This window comes from Morus notabilis, unplaced genomic scaffold (assembly GCF_000414095.1).
Source record: "Morus notabilis unplaced genomic scaffold, ASM41409v2 Scaffold359, whole genome shotgun sequence".
Classification (NCBI taxonomy): Eukaryota; Viridiplantae; Streptophyta; class Magnoliopsida; order Rosales; family Moraceae; genus Morus; species Morus notabilis.
In genome coordinates this window covers 205,228-226,363 of record NW_010365790.1, presented here as the reverse complement: position 1 = coordinate 226,363, position 21,136 = coordinate 205,228, and the positions used below count along the sequence as shown (strand labels likewise).

General features: G+C 35.0%; 6 protein-coding genes across 9 annotated transcripts in view; 3 read left to right on the top strand and 3 right to left on the bottom strand.

Annotated features, from left to right (window-relative positions):
• The first annotated feature begins 787 nt into the window (after nucleotides 1-787).
• On the top strand, nucleotides 788-2,865 carry LOC21391605. The gene is made up of 3 exons (XM_010108654.2): nucleotides 788-1,191; nucleotides 1,407-1,617; nucleotides 2,197-2,865. The coding sequence occupies exons 1-3, from the start codon at nucleotides 1,054-1,056 to the stop codon at nucleotides 2,598-2,600; spliced, it is 753 nt and encodes a 250-aa protein (XP_010106956.1). The 5' UTR covers nucleotides 788-1,053; the 3' UTR covers nucleotides 2,601-2,865.
• A 180-nt stretch (nucleotides 2,866-3,045) lies between these two features.
• LOC21391604 (ethanolamine-phosphate cytidylyltransferase) lies at nucleotides 3,046-8,035 on the bottom strand. 2 transcript variants are annotated; one of them, XM_010108653.2, is made up of 12 exons: nucleotides 7,931-8,035; nucleotides 6,888-6,942; nucleotides 6,353-6,780; nucleotides 5,716-5,951; nucleotides 5,408-5,562; nucleotides 4,928-4,999; nucleotides 4,487-4,554; nucleotides 4,204-4,324; nucleotides 3,795-3,860; nucleotides 3,585-3,707; nucleotides 3,378-3,454; nucleotides 3,046-3,269 (listed from the first exon to the last, which is right to left on the bottom strand). In XM_010108653.2, the coding sequence occupies exons 3-11, from the start codon at nucleotides 6,703-6,705 to the stop codon at nucleotides 3,383-3,385; spliced, it is 1,266 nt and encodes a 421-aa protein (XP_010106955.1). In that variant the 5' UTR covers nucleotides 6,706-6,780; nucleotides 6,888-6,942; nucleotides 7,931-8,035; the 3' UTR covers nucleotides 3,046-3,269; nucleotides 3,378-3,382. The 2 variants fall into 2 exon arrangements, with proteins under 2 accessions (XP_010106955.1, XP_024028377.1); XM_024172609.1 differs by having other exon boundaries at nucleotides 3,046-3,454.
• Nucleotides 8,036-9,594: 1,559 nt separating this feature from the next.
• On the top strand, nucleotides 9,595-10,137 carry LOC21391603 (mitochondrial import receptor subunit TOM7-1). Its single transcript, XM_010108652.2, has one exon. The coding sequence runs from the start codon at nucleotides 9,699-9,701 to the stop codon at nucleotides 9,912-9,914; it is 216 nt and encodes a 71-aa protein (XP_010106954.1). The 5' UTR covers nucleotides 9,595-9,698; the 3' UTR covers nucleotides 9,915-10,137.
• Nucleotides 10,138-10,817: 680 nt separating this feature from the next.
• LOC21391602 (transcription factor DUO1) lies at nucleotides 10,818-13,163 on the bottom strand. The gene is made up of 3 exons (XM_024172597.1): nucleotides 12,961-13,163; nucleotides 12,480-12,783; nucleotides 10,818-11,359 (listed from the first exon to the last, which is right to left on the bottom strand). The coding sequence occupies exons 1-3, from the start codon at nucleotides 13,161-13,163 to the stop codon at nucleotides 10,847-10,849; spliced, it is 1,020 nt and encodes a 339-aa protein (XP_024028365.1). The 3' UTR covers nucleotides 10,818-10,846.
• Nucleotides 13,164-15,263: 2,100 nt separating this feature from the next.
• LOC21391601 (methyl-CpG-binding domain-containing protein 2) lies at nucleotides 15,264-18,740 on the top strand. Of its 3 annotated transcripts, none has more exons than XM_024172615.1 (6): nucleotides 15,264-15,442; nucleotides 15,611-15,714; nucleotides 16,578-17,202; nucleotides 17,368-17,421; nucleotides 17,588-17,745; nucleotides 18,193-18,740. In XM_024172615.1, exons 3-6 carry the CDS (start codon nucleotides 16,601-16,603, stop codon nucleotides 18,369-18,371), a joined length of 993 nt encoding a protein of 330 aa, XP_024028383.1. In that variant the 5' UTR covers nucleotides 15,264-15,442; nucleotides 15,611-15,714; nucleotides 16,578-16,600; the 3' UTR covers nucleotides 18,372-18,740. The 3 variants fall into 3 exon arrangements, with proteins under 3 accessions (XP_024028383.1, XP_024028382.1, XP_010106952.2); XM_024172614.1 differs by having other exon boundaries at nucleotides 15,611-15,731; XM_010108650.2 differs by lacking the exon at nucleotides 15,611-15,714.
• Nucleotides 18,741-18,823: 83 nt separating this feature from the next.
• The window catches only part of LOC21391599 (arginine decarboxylase), a gene marked incomplete at its 5' end in the record, with an annotated part of 2,577 nt that continues 264 nt past the window's right edge, over nucleotides 18,824-21,136 (bottom strand). The window contains 2 exons of the mRNA XM_024172618.1: nucleotides 18,824-20,060; nucleotides 20,189-20,713. Coding sequence (XP_024028386.1) covers nucleotides 19,044-20,060; nucleotides 20,189-20,713 — 1,542 coding nt within the window. The remainder of the gene's footprint in view (nucleotides 20,061-20,188; nucleotides 20,714-21,136) is intronic.

Sequence of the window (21,136 nt, the reverse complement as noted above, 5' to 3'; positions counted from 1 at the left end):
GTCTGGACTTTTACTCTTTATTCTTGATAAAAACCTTTTTATTAGTGTAATTATTTGACTAAAAATATTATGAATTAAGAGTAAAAGGTAAAAATTTTGATCTATGCACTTTTAAGATGTATTTGTCAAGATTATTTGGATATTAATTATTTGTTAAGAATTATTGTATAATAAGACGCCATACTGTTTTTTGGTAAATATAATTCGCCATAATTATATCTCATGAGCATTTGATGTGCTGAAATTAATCCTAAATCTCCTTACCAAACAATAATATAATACTAATTTTTCCCTCTAAATACAAATAGAATAATAATTGGTATGGTAAGTTTTCATATTATGAACACTATGTCATATTCATCTCCACATTTTTTACTTGCAGATTACTTCTCAATTGTTAAGTAAATAACAGTTTTACTCTCTACACTAAAATTGACAAAATTACTCTAATTTCATAGTAATGGTAATTTTTACAGAAATAGTTATATTAAATTCATAATGTTATATTTTTAAGGAATGTTTTAAAAACTAAAAAAAAAACATTTTACCTTTTATGTAATTACTTATGTAACAATCTCATTTATTATATAATTGAAACGAATTATCTCCATGAAATTTCAGAAATCCTCAATAAATTTTTAATGTTAATCGATTAAAATGGTTTAAAAGTTAAAGTTTAGGAAGTAATCAGTGAAGTAAAAAAACCCACCCCATCCACCATAAAAAAAAAAAAAAAAAAGAAGTCCCCAACGAATGAAAGGTAAAGAAAATGACAATTTTGGCTTCTGGAGAAGTCTAGAGCTAGTCGTCCAGAAAAGTCTCTGCTTTTCTCTTCCTTCTTTCTTCTTATTATTCTTCGAAGGTTTTCCCCCAAAATGCTTCTTTATTTAAAACCCCACACCAATCTTTGTTTCTTTGTCACTCACAATCCATAACCAGTCCATCTTTGTCCGTCGTACGTCGTCGTTTTGCACTTTATCTCTCTGAAATTTAGGGATTTGGTGATCTGCAAAGAAAGAGACAACCCAACATTTGGGAATTAATTATTGGAGAATGGTAGGGTTTATGGGAATGGGGATGAGAGGGAACAAGATGATGAAGAGGAAAGACCCCGACTTGGACTTGGACGACCTCCACAACGACTTCTCCGACTTCTCTCTCTCCTCTCCCGCCAGAAAGATTCGCCGCTTGGTAATTCCTCCTCCTTCTATAAACCCTAGAATTTCCCTTATGCAAACTTCTAATTTCTGCTAATTTCTCACCAAAGCTTGCAACTTTTTTGGAGTCCGGAGATTTCGTACTAAAATTGCTAAATTTTTGTGCCACTTTTTGTGTTGAATTGATTAAGCGCTAGAGATTTTCTTACGGAAGTTGTTGATTTTGTGTCGAATTGATTGGGTAATCAGGATGTGGAACTGCCGCCGATAATGGAGGAGGAGGACGAGTCGCCGGAGTTCTCTTGTTCTGCTGCTCCTGCTTTCATGGAGGAATCGGAACTGGACACTGTCAATGACAAAGCGATCGTCCTGTTCAAGCCGTTGAATTCCCCATTTTTTAATAGCTCATCTTCTAATTTATCGGTCTCTGTTGATTCTGATTTGATCTCTGGCTTCAAGGGTAAAGCTTTTTCATTGATCTTCTCTCCTTGTCTTAGTACTGGTATTTCTTTGGCTTAAATTTTGAACTTTGTTTCTGCTTGTTAAAAACAAAGTGCTTCATTTCTTGTTGTATCAGAAAAATCAGGACTTTATTTAGTTGGTATATTGGTGAAAATATGACTATTTTCTGCTAGGATTTATTTGTTATGTTTTCAGAAATATCATTTTATTATTTATATATAATCTTTACTTGAATTGCCATACCTAGATGGATTAGCCGTTGGGATTTATCAGCTTGTGAATAAGGATTCACTTTTGTAATTCAGTTCAGTTTTTCCTCATTATTGTTATTCATATTATAGAGATTTTTTTTTTCTTTTCACTATGTTAGAAGGGGACAATATCAGGGAATCCACCTGATATGATGATGGTGATGGTGATGGTGATGGTGATGGTGATGATGAGTTGTTAGTTTTGTAAATTTGATAATGACGATTCACTTGTTATCTCACAAATTTAGTATTTTATTTGGCATCCCTATTATTATCCAAATATGGGATTAGATTCTAATAAGCAAAGGGTGATGATGATTTGGCAGATCAATTTATCCGCGCAACCACCCAACAGCAACAGAAGAGGGCCACCATTGGCATTGATGAAGACAAAGCTGTTAGCAGCAGCAATAAGGAATGCCTAGCTGTTGTTCCGTGGGCACCACCACCCCATCTGATTACTCCTCCTACCACCTCGGGAATAGAGATTCCGACAACCGAGCCATCCGAGTTAGCCATGGAAGCCGACGATACAATGGAGATTGAGGATACAATGGCGATTGAGGATACCCATGAGAACACATCGCAATTCGGACAATCTAGTGATGGGTATGGCGGGATCGCAAGTATGGGGGCAGCTGGCGAAGGCTTACCGCAGTGGCAGCAACAGCACTGCATGGTGCCACAGCCACCCCACAACACTTCCACACCCATCACTTGGTTCCAGTGAGACCCACAAAACTGAATGCTGCTAATCACTCGTATTAATTAATGTATTACCTCCCATTTTTCCGAGTATGTTGTAGGGTATTTGGGGTTACGTTAAGAGGACCCCTTTTTCTCTCTCATGTTCCGGATGGCCTTTGGCACGATGATAGGATGTTTGTAATTGTAGTGTCCTTCAAGATGGAAATTCAGCTTATGGATTGTTAATATGTAGTCTCATAGCAATGTAGAAATCTCCTTCTCAAAAGATTGATTTTTGTTTTATGATATACTCTTTCTGGGTTGGGTTGTTTTTTTTTTTTTTTTTTTTTTTTTTTTTTTTTTTTTTTGTTGATATATGCCCAACTGATCAACTTAAAAGAAAGAGAAATAAATGAAAAATCTCGGATTAACCACTCTCCTTGCAACAAAACTTTATGATGAAAGAATGCTATGGAGATGAATGCCAATGCCATAAAAAGAGGAGTAAAAAACACTACCATAATCTCATTACAAAACATGAATTAGGGTGACATTATTGGGAGTTGCGTCTTTTCTAAGGCCTAAAGAGTTACATCAAATGTTACAAAAAAAAGAAAAAATGAAAGAAAAAAAGAAAAACATGGTACATCCAAGTATGATGAGGGGTGTATTCTTGTGTGTAATCATTCTCTTCCTTCAGAGGGAGAAAAAACTGTGGACACCAATAGAAATTTTCTATCTCGTCAATGGCATGCCTCTCTCTTCAATGAATCAAAAGCTGTATGATGAACTTGCTATACCATGAAAACTCCCTACTCACCCTGATTAGTCACCTGAGACGTATTTCTTTTCAGCATAGTATTTCTTTTCGCTCTCCGCCTTCTTGGCATTGCGTTTCTGTATCAAAGACGATAATGATAATAAATTACTTAGCAAACCATAATCCCCAAAACTCCAAGGTCCTCATCACTCAAAATTTTGTAATGAGGTGTTCATCATGCAAAACAAAGTTAAGGGAAAACAATACCGTATAAGCTTCATGGTTTGCAATTATCCTCTGCGCTACTGATGTAGTGGTTATGTTTTTGGGGCTCTCAAGCAACTGAAAAATCCCCATGCTCTTGGGAACAGAATATGGATCAGTTTCACGCTGCATTACATAAACTTTTCTTTAATATCCGACTATACTAAAGTGGAATGTAATGGTCAGCGTAACAAGTGAAAAACTCCTGCTTACCGTCAATGGAGAATCGCTCTCGGAAATTGTCCCATGCACAACCAACGAAATATTGAATGTAGCTATCTGCAATAAAAGAAATTAAAAGGACTCACATACAATAATGGCAAATCTAAATGCCATGCCAAATTATTATGCAGGACAAAAAACCAGCAAATGAACAGATGGATGTTTTAATAGTAGTGGGACACAAGTTTGCCAAGAGTTATAACTAGATACGGTGGGGAACACAACACATGCAATGACGGGAATAAAGTCCAAGAATGATGTTTTCTGATGTTTTCTGATGTTTTCTGATGAAGAATGCAAAAGCAGTTGCTCAACGTCAGATAGACTCTTTCAGAGACAACAGAATATTAAAATGACACCTACTTCAGAAATCTACGAATTTCAAGGCATAAGCACTCACCACATCCTTTGTAACTTCCCAAGGTGCACCAATGATGACTTCATCGACGTAGCGGCAAGCCAGCACGCTAAGGCTTCGTTCGTGTAAATGCATAATTGGGTAGTGTTTCCCTCTGTGTTCACTGCATGCAACATCATGAATTGATCAACCATCAATATCTTTAAATGTTTCCACAAAGACATCAAATGATTCGAAACTTGTGATTTTACGTTGAAAAAACTCCATGGGTTAAGCATGCCAGCCGGAAAGTGGTTTCAAATCAAGGGAATAGGGATGGAAATACCTCACGGTGTGGTCATCATGCATGCCAACCAGTAAAAAGTCTCCAAGCTGCCTCGCATTCTTCAGGATCTGAGCAAGCAAACGGGTAATTCAAATAAAAGATAGCACAATATAGAACCACAAAATGGAATTATCACAATCAGTTGTTTCGCATAATAACAACCTAGGCTCTAAGTTTCTAACTGAACAAAGGTTCAATTTGGAAGTGATATTTGTATGTACATTGGAATTCACTCGCTACCTTACTATACACATTGTGTAGTTTTGCAAGGTAATGCTCATGGGAATATTCTCTGGGCACTAAGTTTTTATATCTAAATGTATGACTAGAAAGTGGACAAAAAAGGTTCGTGCAGTATTAAGCTAGTTTAAAAGACAAGAAATGAAACAAAAAGAAAAGGGAGAGAATAAGAGGCTTGCAGCAACAAGGAAGATATTGTACCTCAACATGTCCAGCATGAAAGAGATCAAATGCTCCATCAATATACACAACCCGAGCATTCGGTCCAGGTGCCTAAAAATAGATGTAGTTCATGTTATTACCAAGATAAAACACAATAATATTTTTTCCCAAAAAAAAAAAAGAACGAAAATATATGATTGTCATTGTGATAACAGAGAGCTGTCTATTCGAAAGGATAATATAGCTGGCCCACTCCAGCAAATAACACACTTAAACAAAAGTGAATGGTAGATTCTATATCCTATATCTTATGAATTACCATGACTACAAATAATATGGTGAAGCAATAACTGCTTCGGTCTTGGAAGGACAGCACTTCATTAACTTCCTCTGATATGTGAATAAAAATTAGACCCCCTTTTTTTTTTTTTTTTTTTTTGTAATATACAAGATTATAAATGAAACGTAATACATTGCTAATAAACACTGTGTTCTAACTAATCGATGTTGGAAACACACCTTTCCATTAGAGAATTGCACAATTCTCCGGGATGTCGGTAGAAATTGAGATAAATGGGCGCCCTTGGATCCACTTTCTTTATGGTATCCTTTCAACGAGGTATTGTTAAGATCTTCAGATGCTTTCTTATCCTTCGTAGAGGAAAGTATCCTTCCTACATGCACGTAATTATTATAAAAGGAGTTAGCTCTAAACGGACAGAATATTAAATCACATAGACAAAGAAATGAAGAATGCTTTAACTTTCTCCATTAACTCGTGATAACCAAAATCATGGCTGTGAGAGAGATTGAGAAAATCATAGTACCTACAATATCTGTGCTGGAGACGCCTTCAGTGCGTTTAATCTGCTTGTAACGGCCAGCTCTTTTTGCCAAGGCATAAGCATCAGTTCCATCCGGAAGTAGGCAAGGATCATCACCGTGTATGATGTAGTCAATCTTATGCTCATTAAAGAGTTTATTCATGAACTGCTCGGTAATCGCGTAAGGAGCATTGGCTATGACTTCATCCACCCATTTCAGCCCGCTAACAAGAGACAGCCTAGAAAGAACTTCAAAATCAGTTCAAAGGAAGTCCTTGGCTATCGTGCACCTAAATGATGATTCTTATTATATGTATCCCAGAAACAACTGCACGAAATTCTCATAGTATCCAAAATATTTGCAACTGACTAGGACCATTTGTGTGGATAACTGTGTAACTGAGTGAAATAGTAAGACAATCAGGGAATCACATTCACAAGCTATAATTCTATCTAAAAAATGCATCTATCATAATTGTGTTTATACCATAATTAAGTTAAGATTTTACAAAGCAAAGTGAGGAGATAGAGATTAAAAGCAACTCAACGATGAAGAAAACAACAGTCTAATGTTTCTTAACAATTGCATCGGAATAAAAATTAGACAAGGAACAAGAGAAATCCACGCATTGCCACCAACCTCTCTTCCATGGACAGAACAGGTGGACCCTTGTTGGCAATAATCTCCTCATCGCTAACAACCCCGACGACCAACTCGTCGCCCAAAGCCTTGGCTTGCCTCAAGGCATTGGCATGACCATAGTGCATGAGATCAAAACAGCCATCCATGTAAACACGAATACGCTTCTTGTCGCGCTTCTTCTTATAGAAAATTCCCAAATCTGACCACAAGTACGGCAGAAGAGGAACACCAATTCCACCAAAATAGCTGGTGGACAGCCCCAACAAAGCAGCAGTGAGCATTAGACCGCCAAACAGGTGCGGGAAGTTGTACACACCATCCCATATCCAATTGTTACTCTCGTAATCCATGAAAATGGGTCCCACCCTTTTCCTCTCAGCTTATTCTCGAATAAGACTTTTTAAGGGAAGAGGAGACACAAAAACCTGCAAAGAAAATGGTACAATCGATAAATCACATGATATATTATAACATAAACACGTACCAATATTTCTACCAAATACTTAAGCTTGTTCAAATTAGATTTCTTTACCCTTTTCCCCCTCTTATTCTCTGAGCCTTTTTGAGAGGAGAGGAGACACAAAAACCTGCAAAGAAAGTGGTATGAATCACATGATGTAGCCACACATACCAATAATTTATTGGAGGATCTACCAACTATACCCCATTGATCCGTCCACAATGAATTCATAAATCATTTGACATTATAACTGACATAGCATCTAATTCAATTTCTCTTTTTTGACTTTATATTATCCCAAGTTAGGATCTATCTTAATACCAGCTGAATCCCATTGATCTGTCCACGACAACTCAGAAAACCATAAAGATCAAAATCAAAGTTTAAGATCTCAAGCTGAAAGGAAAACACTTTACTCTAATGCAATAAGAAAATTATGAGAGAAAAGGACACAACAAGCAACGACATTTTAGATCTGAAAGGAGATGCGTGGAAGGAAATTCATTGGAGGACATTAAAGAAGATGTTCAATTCCACCAAAAATAATATCCACACATCAGGAGAACAAAAAACAAAAAAGAAAAACAAAAAAACAAAGCAATAAAACAAACAGCTGTTGGGATTTAAGGAAACGGCAAATCCAAAGCCTAATGATGGAGACCCTTGAGCTCAACATGCAAAAACAGTGAAATTCTGAATCTGACCTATATATATATATATATATATATATATATATTTGGTGTTGTGTGGAATAGAGAATTAACAGCAGCAGCAGCAACAACAAGAAGGAATTGTATAAATAGAAGAAAAAAGATGCGACTTTTTGAGCTGACAACAGATGTAAATCTAAATTCTAAGTAGGAGAGACCAAAATCAAAAGTGGGTAATCAATTAAAAGATTAAAAAATTATGGGAAAAAGGCCGTGAAGAAAAGGTGGTGGTGGGGGACCTGGGCCGGCAAAGACAAGTTGGGATTTTTAGAATCCCAAGAATAAGAATTAGAAGAAGAAGAATAAAAACATGAAAAGGAAAACCCCATTAATGAATTATCTCCAAATAATAAATTTGTGTTAGTGTTTGTGTTATGTTCTTCTTCCATGAATATGATTTCTTACCTGCTAAGCTTTTTGCGTTTTGCGTCTCCTCTCTCTTTGGTTCTTTATTATTATTTTTTTAATTCTTTGTTTCTAGAGGAGGAGAGGCCTTCATTTGGAACAACAAAAAAGGCTTCTCTCTCACACAATCTATACGACACCTTTTCCTTTATATATGTTTATTAGTTTTTAATTAAATTTTATTAATTTGCTTTGTTTTGACTGGTTGGTGATGGAGCCGCGTGTGCTGGCTGGAGTCTCCTAGTGGGCCTTTCTCTTTGCTAAAAAAATAAATAAATAAAGAAAATTACAAAAATTTATCTACAAGTCTGAATTTTTATTTTTTATTTTTTAAAAATATTTTTTTATTAGTGTAATTATTTAATTAAAAAAATTATAAATTAAAAGTAAAAAATAAAAATTTTAATTTATACACTTTTAAAAAATATTTATCAAGTTTACCTTTATAAATATTATAAGTGGGCCCTTTTTTTCTCTTGTGGAGTCCGGCCGATCAGTTCAATTAGGTGGGTAAATTGAAGTAAAATAGGTATCTAAATGCACGTACATAAAAGTTCAAATTATTGTTTAAATCTCTTTTGCTTACAAAATTTTAAATTTTTTTTTCAAACTTTTTTATTAAAAACTGCGAACCAAATAAGTTCGAACCCTTCTCTTTACAGAGTTTAGAGTCTGCAATGCTTTAAGGCCCGATTTATTTTACCGATTGGAGTTTAAAATTTGAGTTTTGTTACAGTAAATAGCTCTCAGAAATAGTCACATCTAACTTTTTTGCTACAGTAAAAAGTTTTCACATAAAGTTATATCTTAACTCGAATCAGCGAACTAAACGGGTCTTAAATTTGTGTTCTAGCTTTTTTTTTCTTACTATTTATTTTAAGGTTTTCATCAAACAACTCTAAACTTTGATATTTGGGCAATCAAAGAGATATTTTATTTTATCCTAGTTAGTATTTGTCTAGAAGTCATATTTGCTTATATTGCACTCTACAACAAAGTTTTCAAGAAGCATTTGTTGGAAATTTGTGTTTTGAGAAGATAATAGGCGTTGGACTGGTATGAATTTTGTTTTGCTTGGTCAAAGAGGAATTTTTTGTTCTCCTATCATGACTTTTTCAATGTATATGATAAAATTTAACTTTAGGTTTAGAATATTAAACAAATTTTAACTTAGGTTTTAGGATTTTAAATATAGTTGATGACCATCTTCAGATAAATAGACAAAATGTATCTTACAGAAATATACTTCGAATAAACTATTAGCCAACGAATTAGATCTCAAGTTTTTTAAAATTTTGACATTGACACTTTATTTATCGTTTATTTATTGACATCCACTTTTTGTAAGGATGTAAAAATTAAAGTATACTCAAATCATAATTTTTAATTTTAAATTTGTTATGAAAAAAATATTAAAATAAAATAAAATAAAAATTTAAATATATAAAATAAGCGGGCCTTTTATATTTATGAAATTTAAGATTTTATAGTAAATAATAAAAGTTGGAGCTCTATTAAGAGGAAATATAACAAAAAAAATCAAAATTTTTATTTTAAAAAAAAATGCGAAAAATTATAAAAGATAATTTTCCATAATGCTCTCATAAAAATGCCCCGCAATGTTCTCAAATATTCCATAGGGTATATAATATAAGCACCATACGATTATAATTAGATTCCCATGTCCCCAAATTGATTCAATCTCACTTGTTAGGGTTTTCAACTTCTAGAGAGAGAGAGAGAAGAAACAGAGAGAGAAGCTTCTTCAATGGCGTCTAGGGTTAGTCTGAAGGTGAAGGGGAAATCGAGCAAGGGGTCGAAGGAGGAGGAGAAATCGACGGCGCAGCTTGTGAAGGAGTGGACGACATGGGCGGCGAAGAAGGCCAAGGTCATTACTCACTACGGCTTCATCCCTCTCGTCATCATCATCGGCATGAACTCCGATCCCAAGCCCCATCTCTCTCAGCTCCTCAGCCCCGTCTGATATCTCTTATCATCCGTCGATTTCACATAACATCGGCTTAGGGTTCTCTCTTGTTCTACCTAATACTAGGGTTGCTTTCTTAATTAGTATCTGGTTTGATATTTATGTGATTCTGGGATGTTGAGAAGTGGGTTTCAGTGATAAATTTTGTGTCTTATTTCATGTTTTTGACGAATCGAATTGAAATCGAAATCGTATGGTTTTTCTAGGGTTTCTCTTCTTCTGCACATTGTTATATATTGGTTTTAAGCATAATTAGTTAGTAATTGTTTTAATTGGCCTGAAATTTAGGTGATTTCTGGGATGTTTAGAGAATTTGTGCCAAGTAATTTGTGATTCTTCGAAAATTCTAAATCTGTCATGTCCGACACTGGCTAGGTTTTTATCGTCAGAAGCAATTTTTTAATCATGTTTAGTTGTTTATGAATAAAAACTCTTTCAGACAGATCATATTTTTTTATTGAACTTTTCAAACATTTTATTGGTTCTTAAATATTTCCCACTTTGTTGAATGAAATGTGGATTGGGGTTACAACTGTTCTTAATTGCCAGTATCTACTAAAAAGAAACTATGGATTTTCATGATTATAATTATTCTAATTTATTAGCAAGTTTCTCATTTGTACAAAATGAAAATTGAAAAGACTTAGCTCTTCGCTAAGGAAAAACTACAGGGTATATTGATATCATATGTTTGGTTATATTAATATTACCATTATCATCTTTTGATCACTCGATAATATGCCCTGTTGTGGAACTTTCATAAGAATGAATAAAAATAGGAGAAATAAGAATGAATTACCATCATACCATGTCAACAAGGTTCATGTTAAAGTTATGACTTAACAGGAAAAGAAACTAGTACAACTTGGTTCAGTCTATGATAGAGCCTAAATGAAAAAGAATAGTGTAATTGTAATTGTTAGTCGCGGCTATGGTGGTGGTGGGCTAGGAAGCGACTCGATCTGGTCGAACATGTCAACCGGGAAGTCATCGAAGAGGCTGTCGGGGGTAGGACTCAAATTGTCTGGCTTTCCCACTGGTTCAAGAAATGGTGGTATGCAAAATGGAATTTCTGTTCCATTTCCAAGTTTTGAAGCCTCCAGAGATCCAAACACATCAAAGTAAGGCTCACCAAACCTTGCCAAAAAGTCCTGGTGTTCTTCAGATGGAAATGCGAGTTCCAATTGGGATTGTGACATTGGAGGGAAAGGATTCAGGTTTAATGGTTGTGTATCGATGCATGGATTCTTCTCGGTAGAACAGTTGAACAATGGTTGACCGAGATCTTGTTCGAAATTAAGCAGTTTTGGGTTGACGAGATCCGGCAGCGACACCATTTTGATTTCGGAGGAGTTCTCGTTGAAGGATGATGTGTATGATGGTACCTTTGACGACAATTCTCCTGCGGATGAAGCAGAGAAAATTCGACCCTGCATACCAGAAAAACAGATTATTTATTAACAAGAACAAACGGAGACACAAAGATCTTGCCTTTTCTAGTGTAGTCTATCTAGTCTTGAATAAAAAAGGACACTTTTATCTAAGTTTGTAAACAAATTTGCTACTAATTTGACGAACTGTTACTGATGGAAACACAAAGGATACCTCAAACTTGCCTTCATACCGTTGTGAAAGTAAAATTCATTTTCAAATCAAGTGTAAGCAACTTTATTACCAGATTCTAGTTCAGAGGTAAAACAAAAAATGATTAGGAAGCATATAAGAAAAGAGACATCTTTTTATTTATTTTTTAGTTGAAAATTACAGCTCTTTTTTTTCCCCCACATATCAATATTCGAAATAATCCTCTTATCATTCTAAAATTGAAAGCCAGATAACCATTTACGAAAACAATTACCTTAATAAACAAATTAAGTAATTATATATTTTTAGAATTACAACTAAAAATAATAATTAATGTTTTCTAAAAAAATAAAAATAAAAGCCTTTCTAGTAAATATTTTTAGTTATTTTCTTTGAATAAGTAGATTAATATGAATATTAGTTGTTATGCAAATTAATATAGCTACCCACTAACGTGCAAATTAAATTGCATTGCAAAAATTCCATCAAAAAATTAAATTGTAAAAAAAAAGGGTAAAAAGAACTTTTGAATATCCTTTTTTTTTTTTTTTTTTTTTTTTTTTTTTCAATTTCCCTCCAAATTGAGTCTTTGAAAATTGACCCCCTAGAAAATCTCCCACTACCCCCACGTTTCCTCATTTCCTATCTTCTTTTCTCTCCCTCTTTCCTCCCTTCTCATCTCATGTTCTTCCCGCTTCCACTTTCCTTCTTCCTAAATTCTATAACCAAATTCATTTCACAGTAGGTTAATTAAAATAAAATAAAAAAGATATTTGGAGTAAAGCAGATAAAAAAGAAGATATCTTTTTTATATTTTTTTTCAAGGTAAAAGGTATCCTTTTATGACCTAATTATGCATGCAATTGCAGGACAACAAACTTAGACATTTTCTGTTACTAGTACTAGCAAGATTAAATCATCAAAAAGATAAAAAGACTAGAAATGACAAATAATAATACATTGATTGAATCCATTTACCTGATCCATAGGCAGTGGGGGAACTTCATTATGAGCAGCAATAGGAATGGGCCTTTTATGTTTATTATTATTATTATTGTTATTATTATGTGAATGTGATTTATTTATGGTGGAATTAGGAGTTGAAGAAGAAGAAGATGAGTGCAGAATCCTGGCGAGTCTCTTCTGCCTGCTACTCCAAAAATTCTTGACATCGTTGTCGGTCCTCCCGGGCAAATACGTCGCGATTCTCGCCCACTTGTTCCCCAACTCTGCCTGCAACTCTATCACCACCCTCTCCTCCTCAAGTGAAAATTTGCAACCACTAATTAACATAATAAAGAAAAAAAAAAAACAAACAAACAAACGAAAAACCACATGTTCATCTTCATCTTCATGTTCATGTTATACGATAAGATATTGTGCATGTTAAACTGATGAGACGAGATCTGTAATATGAAATGAAAAAATATAGATGATAATGATCATCTCATGATCTTACTTCTTCAAGTTAGGTCTAAGCTTATTGACCCATCGGAGACGGCAAGACTTTCCGGTTCGCTGAAGAAGGCCTTTGGATCGAATGGAGCTCCAGTCTCTCGGACCATACTTGTTCACATGGTTTATCAGTACTTCGTCTTCCTCAGCCTTCCACGGCCCTTTTCTTATTATTCCTTCTTCTTTCTTTCCTAATTCCATTACCATTCACTCAGATTTCTCTCTCTCTCTCTTTCTCTCTCTCTCTCTCTTAACTGAAACTGATGATCTTTTTTTTTTTTTTTTTTTTAATCGATCACACTACTCACTCTCTAGAAAACAATCGTTCTCTCAAAACGACACTCGCCTTCTCTCCGGCTTAACCGCCTAAAGCCCCCCACCCATTAACTTAATGGCCCCTTATTATTAGGATTTAGGAGCATTACGCCCTTTACACCTCAGCTTATTCAACATATTAATTAAAAAGTTTTCTTTTCTGAAAAAAAAAAACACAAATCTTGTTTCTTAATATTATATTTTAACTTCCATACAAAAATATACATTTTTAAACGTTTATTCTTCTTTTTTTCTTCATAACAATTGACTATGTATTTTTCATTTCGGATTTACATTTTTTTTTTGGTAAAAATAAGAATAAGAATTAACATAAATTGAAAATTGTGAAAGATATTTAGGTCTTTTTTATAATAAAAAAAAACGTAGACTGAAAAAGGTACATATTTAGCCTACAATTTAAAACATGAAGACATAATTTAGTACAATTCAAACTATAAAGCATCTAAAATACATTCCTCTTTCTACTTCTGTAATTTATATATATATATAAAAAAGCCCAAACTGACTGCAGACACCCTTAGGTAATTCTGTGTAATCAATGGATCACCCCACATCTATTTATCATTGATAAATAAAATACATTCCTTTATTTTTATTTTTTTTAAGTTAAATTGTATTCCAAAACAAGAAGATAGAAACACTAATGCCAACATAAGTGACTTCGCAATACAAGCATAACTTAACCCCGATCATTGACCGGTTCCACCACTTATTGTTGAACGCGAGAGGGAAGGAAAACATGCACGAAACTCATGTGATGAGAAGCTGGCATAAAAAACGAGCACAAATACGTCTTTTTAAAAACACACCTCTATAGAAAAAGTTCAAGGTCAATAAAAAACGTACTTCTTATGGTCGAATCTTAAGCCTTATACCTTATGCAAACTGCACTATTGACGGATAAATTGAAAGTCATTTGTCTTCTTAATTTCTATTTTGATCATCTGTTAAAATAAATAAAACATTGTTATTTTTATTGTAATACTTGTAAACTATGTTAAAATTTTTAGAATTTCTATTTAACTTCACTCAATAACAATTTCATCACTCACAAATGGTGAGTCCCATTAAGGAATGATCATATATATCCATCCAAGTGAAACTTACCATTTTATAAGTGGTGGAACGCGACCTAAAACGTAAAATTGCTTGGCGCTTATGAACATATATTCAACCTAGCCTAGCGCTCTAGCCCATTTTTCACAAGGGAAAAAAATTTGAAAAAAATTCGAGTTTAAATCAAAAGTAAAATGTAAAAATCTCAAAACATACATTAAAAGTGTAAGTTCACCTATCTTTTCTATTTTATTCTTTTTAAAATACCAATATTCTCTAATTTCACACATCCTATCACAACAGTTTTATTTGAAAAAAAAAAAAAAAACCCTATATTGCTTTACGTTTTTTTTTTTTTTTTTTTTCTCTATGAAAACATATTGTTACTTTACATTTTTATTAGACCGTCGAATTTTTATGAAATTGAGTAACAATTACATACTTATTGAGTTATAATTGAATTTTCTTATATTTTAAGAAAGAAAAGCTTGAACTCTAATAAAGGCCTTGTAAGTACCTTCTCACTTATATATTAGTAAAAGTAAATGGGGTAACACGTCTATTATTATTAAATCTTTACATAATTAAAAATCTTTTCCCTTATGTTTATTGTTTTGTCCGTTTATCTTCAGTCTTCACCAAGTCCTGGGACTGGTCTATGTAATTTTATTTACTTACTTTTTATTTTATCGAAACAACATAAACAAATATTCGAGATACTTAAGAATAATAAGAAGACCAAACGACATTTAGGAAAAAAAAATCTCTCTCTTTTTTTTTTTTTTTTTTTTTTTTCTATTTAATAAGTAGTTAAAAAAAAAAGAGGTATCCGATCGTCTCTTTTATCTCCCTTCCATTCGCTATCAGACAGACTATCATTTATAAATTTATTATTTTTATTTATTTGATGTAAGTGTTACTATTACTATAAGATTTAGATTAAGCTAATCTAATCTGGTTTTTCTCGCTTCTTTTCTATGTCTGTAATTTAATTCCATTTCCATGGAAGAAGCGAAAAAGCTCTCAAACTGACAAAACCATTTCCAAAAAAAAAAAAAAACGACGATCTCACGTTTTATCTTCTTCTGAGATAGGTATGATCTGTGGTTCGCTAATCTTCATAATCTACATGTTGTTCTTGTTTTTGTAAAAATGTTTTCTTTTTTTTTTTGTTCGTAATTTACAAGATTATTGTTGTTGCTTTTTATGGAGTCTATTAATTGATTGGAGTTATGAGCTTGGATTTGTTGTATCTTTGCTAGATCCATGCTAAGTATAGAAGTTTTCTCAGATCTCATATGCTTTTCAGAGCTCAGAAATATTAGTTAAAAATGGAGGTTTTGGAGCTCTAGCCCCCCAAAAAAAGGTCTTTTTTCTTTTCAGGTGATTCGAGAGAAACATTTTTAGGAATTTCAGGGTTTTTTTTTGTTGCTTTTTAAATTCTTCGATTTCTTGGGGAAAACATGCATTTTCAGGCTAATTGGAGGAACATTTTTGGAGTTTCATTTTTTTTTTCTTCTGATTATTGTAAAATAGTTTCTCTGCCAGCCAAAATGAACTAAAGATTGCAAGTGTATTGATGATAAAATTTAGATTTTGGAGTCATTGGGAAAATAAATCTTGTATTTTCAGCTGATTAGAGAGGAACATTTTAGAAATTCATTTATTTTTTTCTACTATAGCTTCTCTGTCAGCGCCAAGTGAACAAAAGATAGTAAATTTGTAGCTTCTAAAGATGAAAAAATGTAGGTTTTAGATTGGAGTTACTGGGGAAAACATTTTGTGGTTTCAGGGGATTATAGAGGAACATTCTAAATATTTGGTTTTTATTTTTTTATTTTTTTTCTTCTTCTACTATATTTTATCTGAAACTACAACAAAAGATTGTAAATTTTGTACCTTGTATAGTATAGAACCTGTCTAGTAAGTAGGAACTTCAGTTTTTCTTGGGAAAACAATTTATATTTTCAGGTGATTAAAGAGGAAAATTTTTAGGAATTTTTGTTTCCCAATTCTTCTACAAATAGTTTTTCTGCCATGCCTACATCATGAACTAGAAATTTGTACATGGCACTGAAATTTAAAAGATTGTAAATGTGTACATTGTTCAGCATAGAACGCATCTACTAGTAAGCACATAATGGATGCTTTGGCTTAAATGGCACTGAAATGAGCTTTTGTTGTGGCGATGATTTATGTATTTTTTTTCCTGCGTTGTTTCATGTGCAGGCTTTTCCCATCTGCCCAGGTCAATGTTGCCTCATCCTCGTAAAATAACGTTTAAATTTACAATGACGGAGAACAACTTCCACGATTCGAGTTTCTTAAGTCAGGGAGACAACACTTCTCAGGATTTTATAGACGTTTCTTCATCGTCGTCATCTTCAGATGACGAGTCTTCCGAGGACGAAAATAACCAATCAGGTGATGCCTCTAAGCAGCTGGTGCTTTATGATCCTGCAGCTAATGGTACACTCGTGCCTGCCCCTGAACCCGCTACTCCATTCCAACAACATCCGAGACGTCAAGGATTTCCCATCTCAAATCAGCAATCACCCCGAGTTTTGCCATCTGTTGGAGCTTTTACGGTTCAGTGCGCAAATTGTTTCAAATGGAGGCTCATCCCAACAAAGGAGAAGTACGAAGAGATACGTGAGCACATTCTGGAGCAGCCCTTTTACTGCGAGACAGCTCGTGAGTGGCGGCCGGATATCTCATGTGATGACCCGGCTGACATTTCTCAAGATGGCAGCAGGCTGTGGGCGATTGATAAGCCTAATATTGCGCAGCCCCCTCCTGGATGGCAACGGCTGCTGAGGATTAGAGGTGAAGGAAGCACCAAGTTTGCAGATGTGTATGAACCCTTTTCTTGCTTGATGATGATTATGATTCTTAATGTTATCACTATTTCTTAAATCTTGTCTCGTTTTATAGATACTGGACTTTTCTGTACCTTTTCTATCTAAATCTTTAATCCACCTTTAAATCTTTGACAATATGCCTATCCATTGGTTTTCAGGTATTATGTTGCACCATCAGGCAAGAGACTTCGCTCAATGGTAGAGGTCCAAAAGTATGTCTTTGCTAACCCATTCTTTTAGAATTATGGCTCTTCAATATTGAATCTATACATCTAATGACTTGAAATACCAGAAAGGACAACATATTACTTGGAGTTCATTTAAATTTTCATTCATGATTTCTTCGCTGCCTTTCATCTGTGCTTTTGATTTCTTTAGGTATTTATTGGAACATCCTGAGTATGTATCAAACGGGGTGACCATGTCGCAATTTTCGTTCCAAATCCCAAAGCCCTTGCAGGAAAATTATGTGAGAAAGCGCCCTGCTCGTTTGCTGGCATCTTGCAATGGCAATGAACGTCTTGAACCTGATTTGGGTATGCACATACTAAGCTAAATACTCCATAACATAAGTGAACAGCTTATGTCTAAGCAATGTAAAGTTCGAGACACATTAAGAAATTTGAGTACAGACCAACTGCACCCCTAAAATGCATGGTGCAAAGTCAACAATTATGAATTATCTACAGTGTTTATATATTTGTATATATTAGTAGAAATCTTTTGCTACAAGTCAATTGGCATCAACCGAAATGCTATAAGAAATTCGATTACAGATCAATTGCATCACCCAAATGCAGGGTGCAAAGTCAATAACCCTCTACACGTGTATCTTTTTTTTTTCTTTTCTTTTCTTTTCTTTTCTTTGCTTTTCTTTTAACCCCCAGTAGGCAGTAGAGATCTGTTATAGGACATGATTTTTTGCTGCATGAAACCAACAAATTCAATGCTGAACCGGTAATAACATCATTGTTTTGCTGCAGTGCGTCCCTTAGCATGGGCTGGACCAGATGAATCTCCTGACTTGCAGCTTGGCATGCCACGCCTTCCTCCTCCCTGCGTCCCAGATCCCATCAACCGACCTGCAAAGAAGCGAGCAAAAAAAAGTCCGCCAAAGGAAATGTATAGCAGTGATCCAAGAGCCAGCATTGACTCAAGCTAAAAGGCTGTGGTCAATCTTGAAATGGGACTTTGAATGAAGGGAATGATAGTCCAGTCCAGAATCCAGATATTCTTTTGTTTATTGAATGTCATTTTTGTATCTGGTCCTTTTACCTTCGCACAGAATTATATATGCCAGAGAGCCCAGACGACAGATGGGTGGTTTTGTTCTTGTAAAAATCAATATATATGTACTTTCAGGGGAAAGATAGATCTAGAAATTTAACTTTTTTGTGAAACACAACAGCAGGAACAGCTTATCGAAAGTTTTATGCATATTATCATCAACTCAGATCAAGAATGATAGTATCTGCAAAATTTCTGCTGCTATTACTGTAAATATCCACACCATACTGATGTATTATTTTTATAGCACAAAATATCCATCGGTCAAAAGACTTCTAAATGACTTAAAAAAAAAAAAAAAAAAAAAAAAAAAAAATGATGGACGATTCTTCTTGAAAAATGTATTCTCGACAATATCCCTAAATTTTTGTGTTATTCTAAAAGTACCAATATTTTTAGCGTCGCTCGGATCCAAGATATACCAATGGTGTCAGTGATTGTATGCTTACCAAATTCAAGAGTTCTGAATTATGAATACTCAAGATTCCTTGATGATTTGAAAGGGTTATTTTCACAAATTTAGCCGGAGTCACACCTTTGCCATAGACTACTTCTTGCAGACAAGTATGGAAGAGAGCCGGGGATCGGAAGTCCCACTGATCATAGCACCCTTCCTTCTAGCATCTAAGAGATAATCCAAGGCCCTCTCAGTAATAGTCTCACCGGGGATCATTACCGGAATTCCTGGCGGATATGGACATATAAGCTCCCCACAAACCTCTCCAACACAGTTTGCAATGCTCACTCTCCGTTTACTTGCGAAAAAGGCATCTCTCGGAATCAAGCTTGTTTTGAAATCAGCAAAAGGTGCAGAAACGCTGGGCTCTGCCTTTGCTACAGTGCCTCGAGTGGATGACACTCTTACATGCTTTACGCCTGACACTAGCCTCTCAACATGTTCCTTACAAGTTCCGAGGTTAAATGCGAAAGTAATCGAGCTAGTTCCAACGAGTTCGCAGATAATCTCGTGATCGTCGTACATAATTTCATCTGCTTCGTAGCCAGACAAACTCAACTGTCCAAAACCAATGGTAAGCCTCAAGGGATCAATTACTGGGAAGTTCGGCAAACTCTGCGAGTCAAGAACAGAAATGCCTGGAAGCCCTCTTATTGTATTCTTAGCATCAAGAGCCATTTGCAGTGCTTCTTCGAAAATGCCTTCAGGGTTTTCACTAAGTTGATGTCTAGCTGCATCTAAGGATGCTAAAAGAAGATAACTAGGACTGGTGCTTTGAAGGGTTTGAAGACATCCACAAATTTTCTCTCTGTCGACTAGATTCCCCGACATGTGTAGCATCGATGATTGCGTGAGAGAGCAAAGAACTTTGTGGGTTGATTGCACAGCCAAATCGGCACCTTGCTGAAGCGCTGAATTAGGCATCCGGGGATGAAAACCGAGATGAGCCCCGTGAGCCTCATCAACAATTAGAGGGACTCCATGAGAGTGGCACAGCTGAGAGATCTCACTCAAGTTGCTGCATATACCATGGTAAGTAGGAGAAGTGATGAAAACTGCAGCTGGTTTTCGACCTTCCATCTCTAGTTCCTGAATTGCCATCTCCACCTGTAAAGACAAGCATGTAACGCTATTCTTCTTTTATTTTGTTAGTTTCATATATCTAACGCGACTTTCAAGGTAAAATTTGGTCATTACTGGCAAGACTATATGTCATTATACTAGACTAGACTTGCCTGTGATGGAATGACCCCTCCAGCAATATCCCATTCAACATTGTACTCAGGGATGATGTACTTAGGCACTGCACCAGATAACACCATAGCGGATACGGCGGATAAATGAGAATTCCGGGGGAGAATGAGAACGTCTCCAGGCGAACAAGTTGCCATGATCGCTGCTTGGATTCCACATGTGGTACCTCCAACAAGAAACCATGTTTCTGACGCCCCAAACAGCTTGGCTGCTTCTTGTTGCGCATATAAAATTGGCCCTTCAGGAGAGAAGAGGTTGTCAAGCTCCGGAAGCTCTGGTAAATCATGAAGAAAAGGCTTGACACCAATGAGTTGAGTTAATGAAGACGGTGCAGCACGTCCCCGGGTGTGACCGGGAAAGTGAAAGCTCGCAGCATTTTGTTCAGCTGAAGTCTTCAATGCGCTCACTAGTGGAGGGGGCTTATTATCCTCCTTCTGGAGTACCGAAGGCTTGCACAAATGAACTTTATTTTTTGTAATGTTTCCTTCTTTATTCTCCTTCTTGATCTGCTTTATAGTGTTGCCATCCTAACAAGGAATTTTTATTGAGTTAACAAATGCACGTTTTCTAGGCACATTTATTAGCTTGCAATGGCAATGCCATACTCAACAAGCGGTTCTGTGTTACTTCTCTCATAGATTCAAAGTAATGACAACAGAAGTGGTGTTTGAACCAAAAAGGATATATTTTGATGGAGAAAGGTTTTGGTTTATGCGTGAACTATATATATATATATATATATATATTCTATAAATTTACATATACAGATACGTGTATATATGGCTATGAATTTTCAGTTAGAGAGAGAGAGAGAGAGAGAGTCCTAAGTGTCAAATTTTCAAAAAGTAATGCCATAATCAGCCAAAAGTGCATAAAAGCTACCATTTCATAACTGAAAAGCTTTAAATGCAATAACATTAAGCTCTTCC

Coding starts and splice junctions, on each gene's coding strand:
- LOC21391605 (XM_010108654.2), top strand. CDS start 1,054: ATGGTAGGGTTTATGGGAATGGGGATGAGAGGGAACAAGATGATGAAG. Junction 1,192..1,406: donor CCAGAAAGATTCGCCGCTTG/GTAATTCCTCCT, acceptor TTGGGTAATCAG/GATGTGGAACTGCCGCCGAT. Junction 1,618..2,196: donor TTTGATCTCTGGCTTCAAGG/GTAAAGCTTTTT, acceptor ATGATTTGGCAG/ATCAATTTATCCGCGCAACC.
- LOC21391604 (XM_024172609.1), bottom strand. CDS start 6,705: ATGGATTACGAGAGTAACAATTGGATATGGGATGGTGTGTACAACTTC. Junction 3,708..3,794: donor AGAGCGATTCTCCATTGACG/GTAAGCAGGAGT, acceptor TATGTAATGCAG/CGTGAAACTGATCCATATTC. Junction 3,455..3,584: donor CAAACCATGAAGCTTATACG/GTATTGTTTTCC, acceptor TCTTTGATACAG/AAACGCAATGCCAAGAAGGC.
- LOC21391603 (XM_010108652.2), top strand. CDS start 9,699: ATGGCGTCTAGGGTTAGTCTGAAGGTGAAGGGGAAATCGAGCAAGGGG.
- LOC21391602 (XM_024172597.1), bottom strand. CDS start 13,163: ATGGTAATGGAATTAGGAAAGAAAGAAGAAGGAATAATAAGAAAAGGG. Junction 12,784..12,960: donor CTTAGACCTAACTTGAAGAA/GTAAGATCATGA, acceptor TATGTTAATTAG/TGGTTGCAAATTTTCACTTG. Junction 11,360..12,479: donor CCCCACTGCCTATGGATCAG/GTAAATGGATTC, acceptor ATAATCTGTTTT/TCTGGTATGCAGGGTCGAAT.
- LOC21391601 (XM_010108650.2), top strand. CDS start 16,601: ATGTTGCCTCATCCTCGTAAAATAACGTTTAAATTTACAATGACGGAG. Junction 17,203..17,367: donor AGCACCAAGTTTGCAGATGT/GTATGAACCCTT, acceptor ATTGGTTTTCAG/GTATTATGTTGCACCATCAG. Junction 17,746..18,192: donor ACGTCTTGAACCTGATTTGG/GTATGCACATAC, acceptor GTTTTGCTGCAG/TGCGTCCCTTAGCATGGGCT.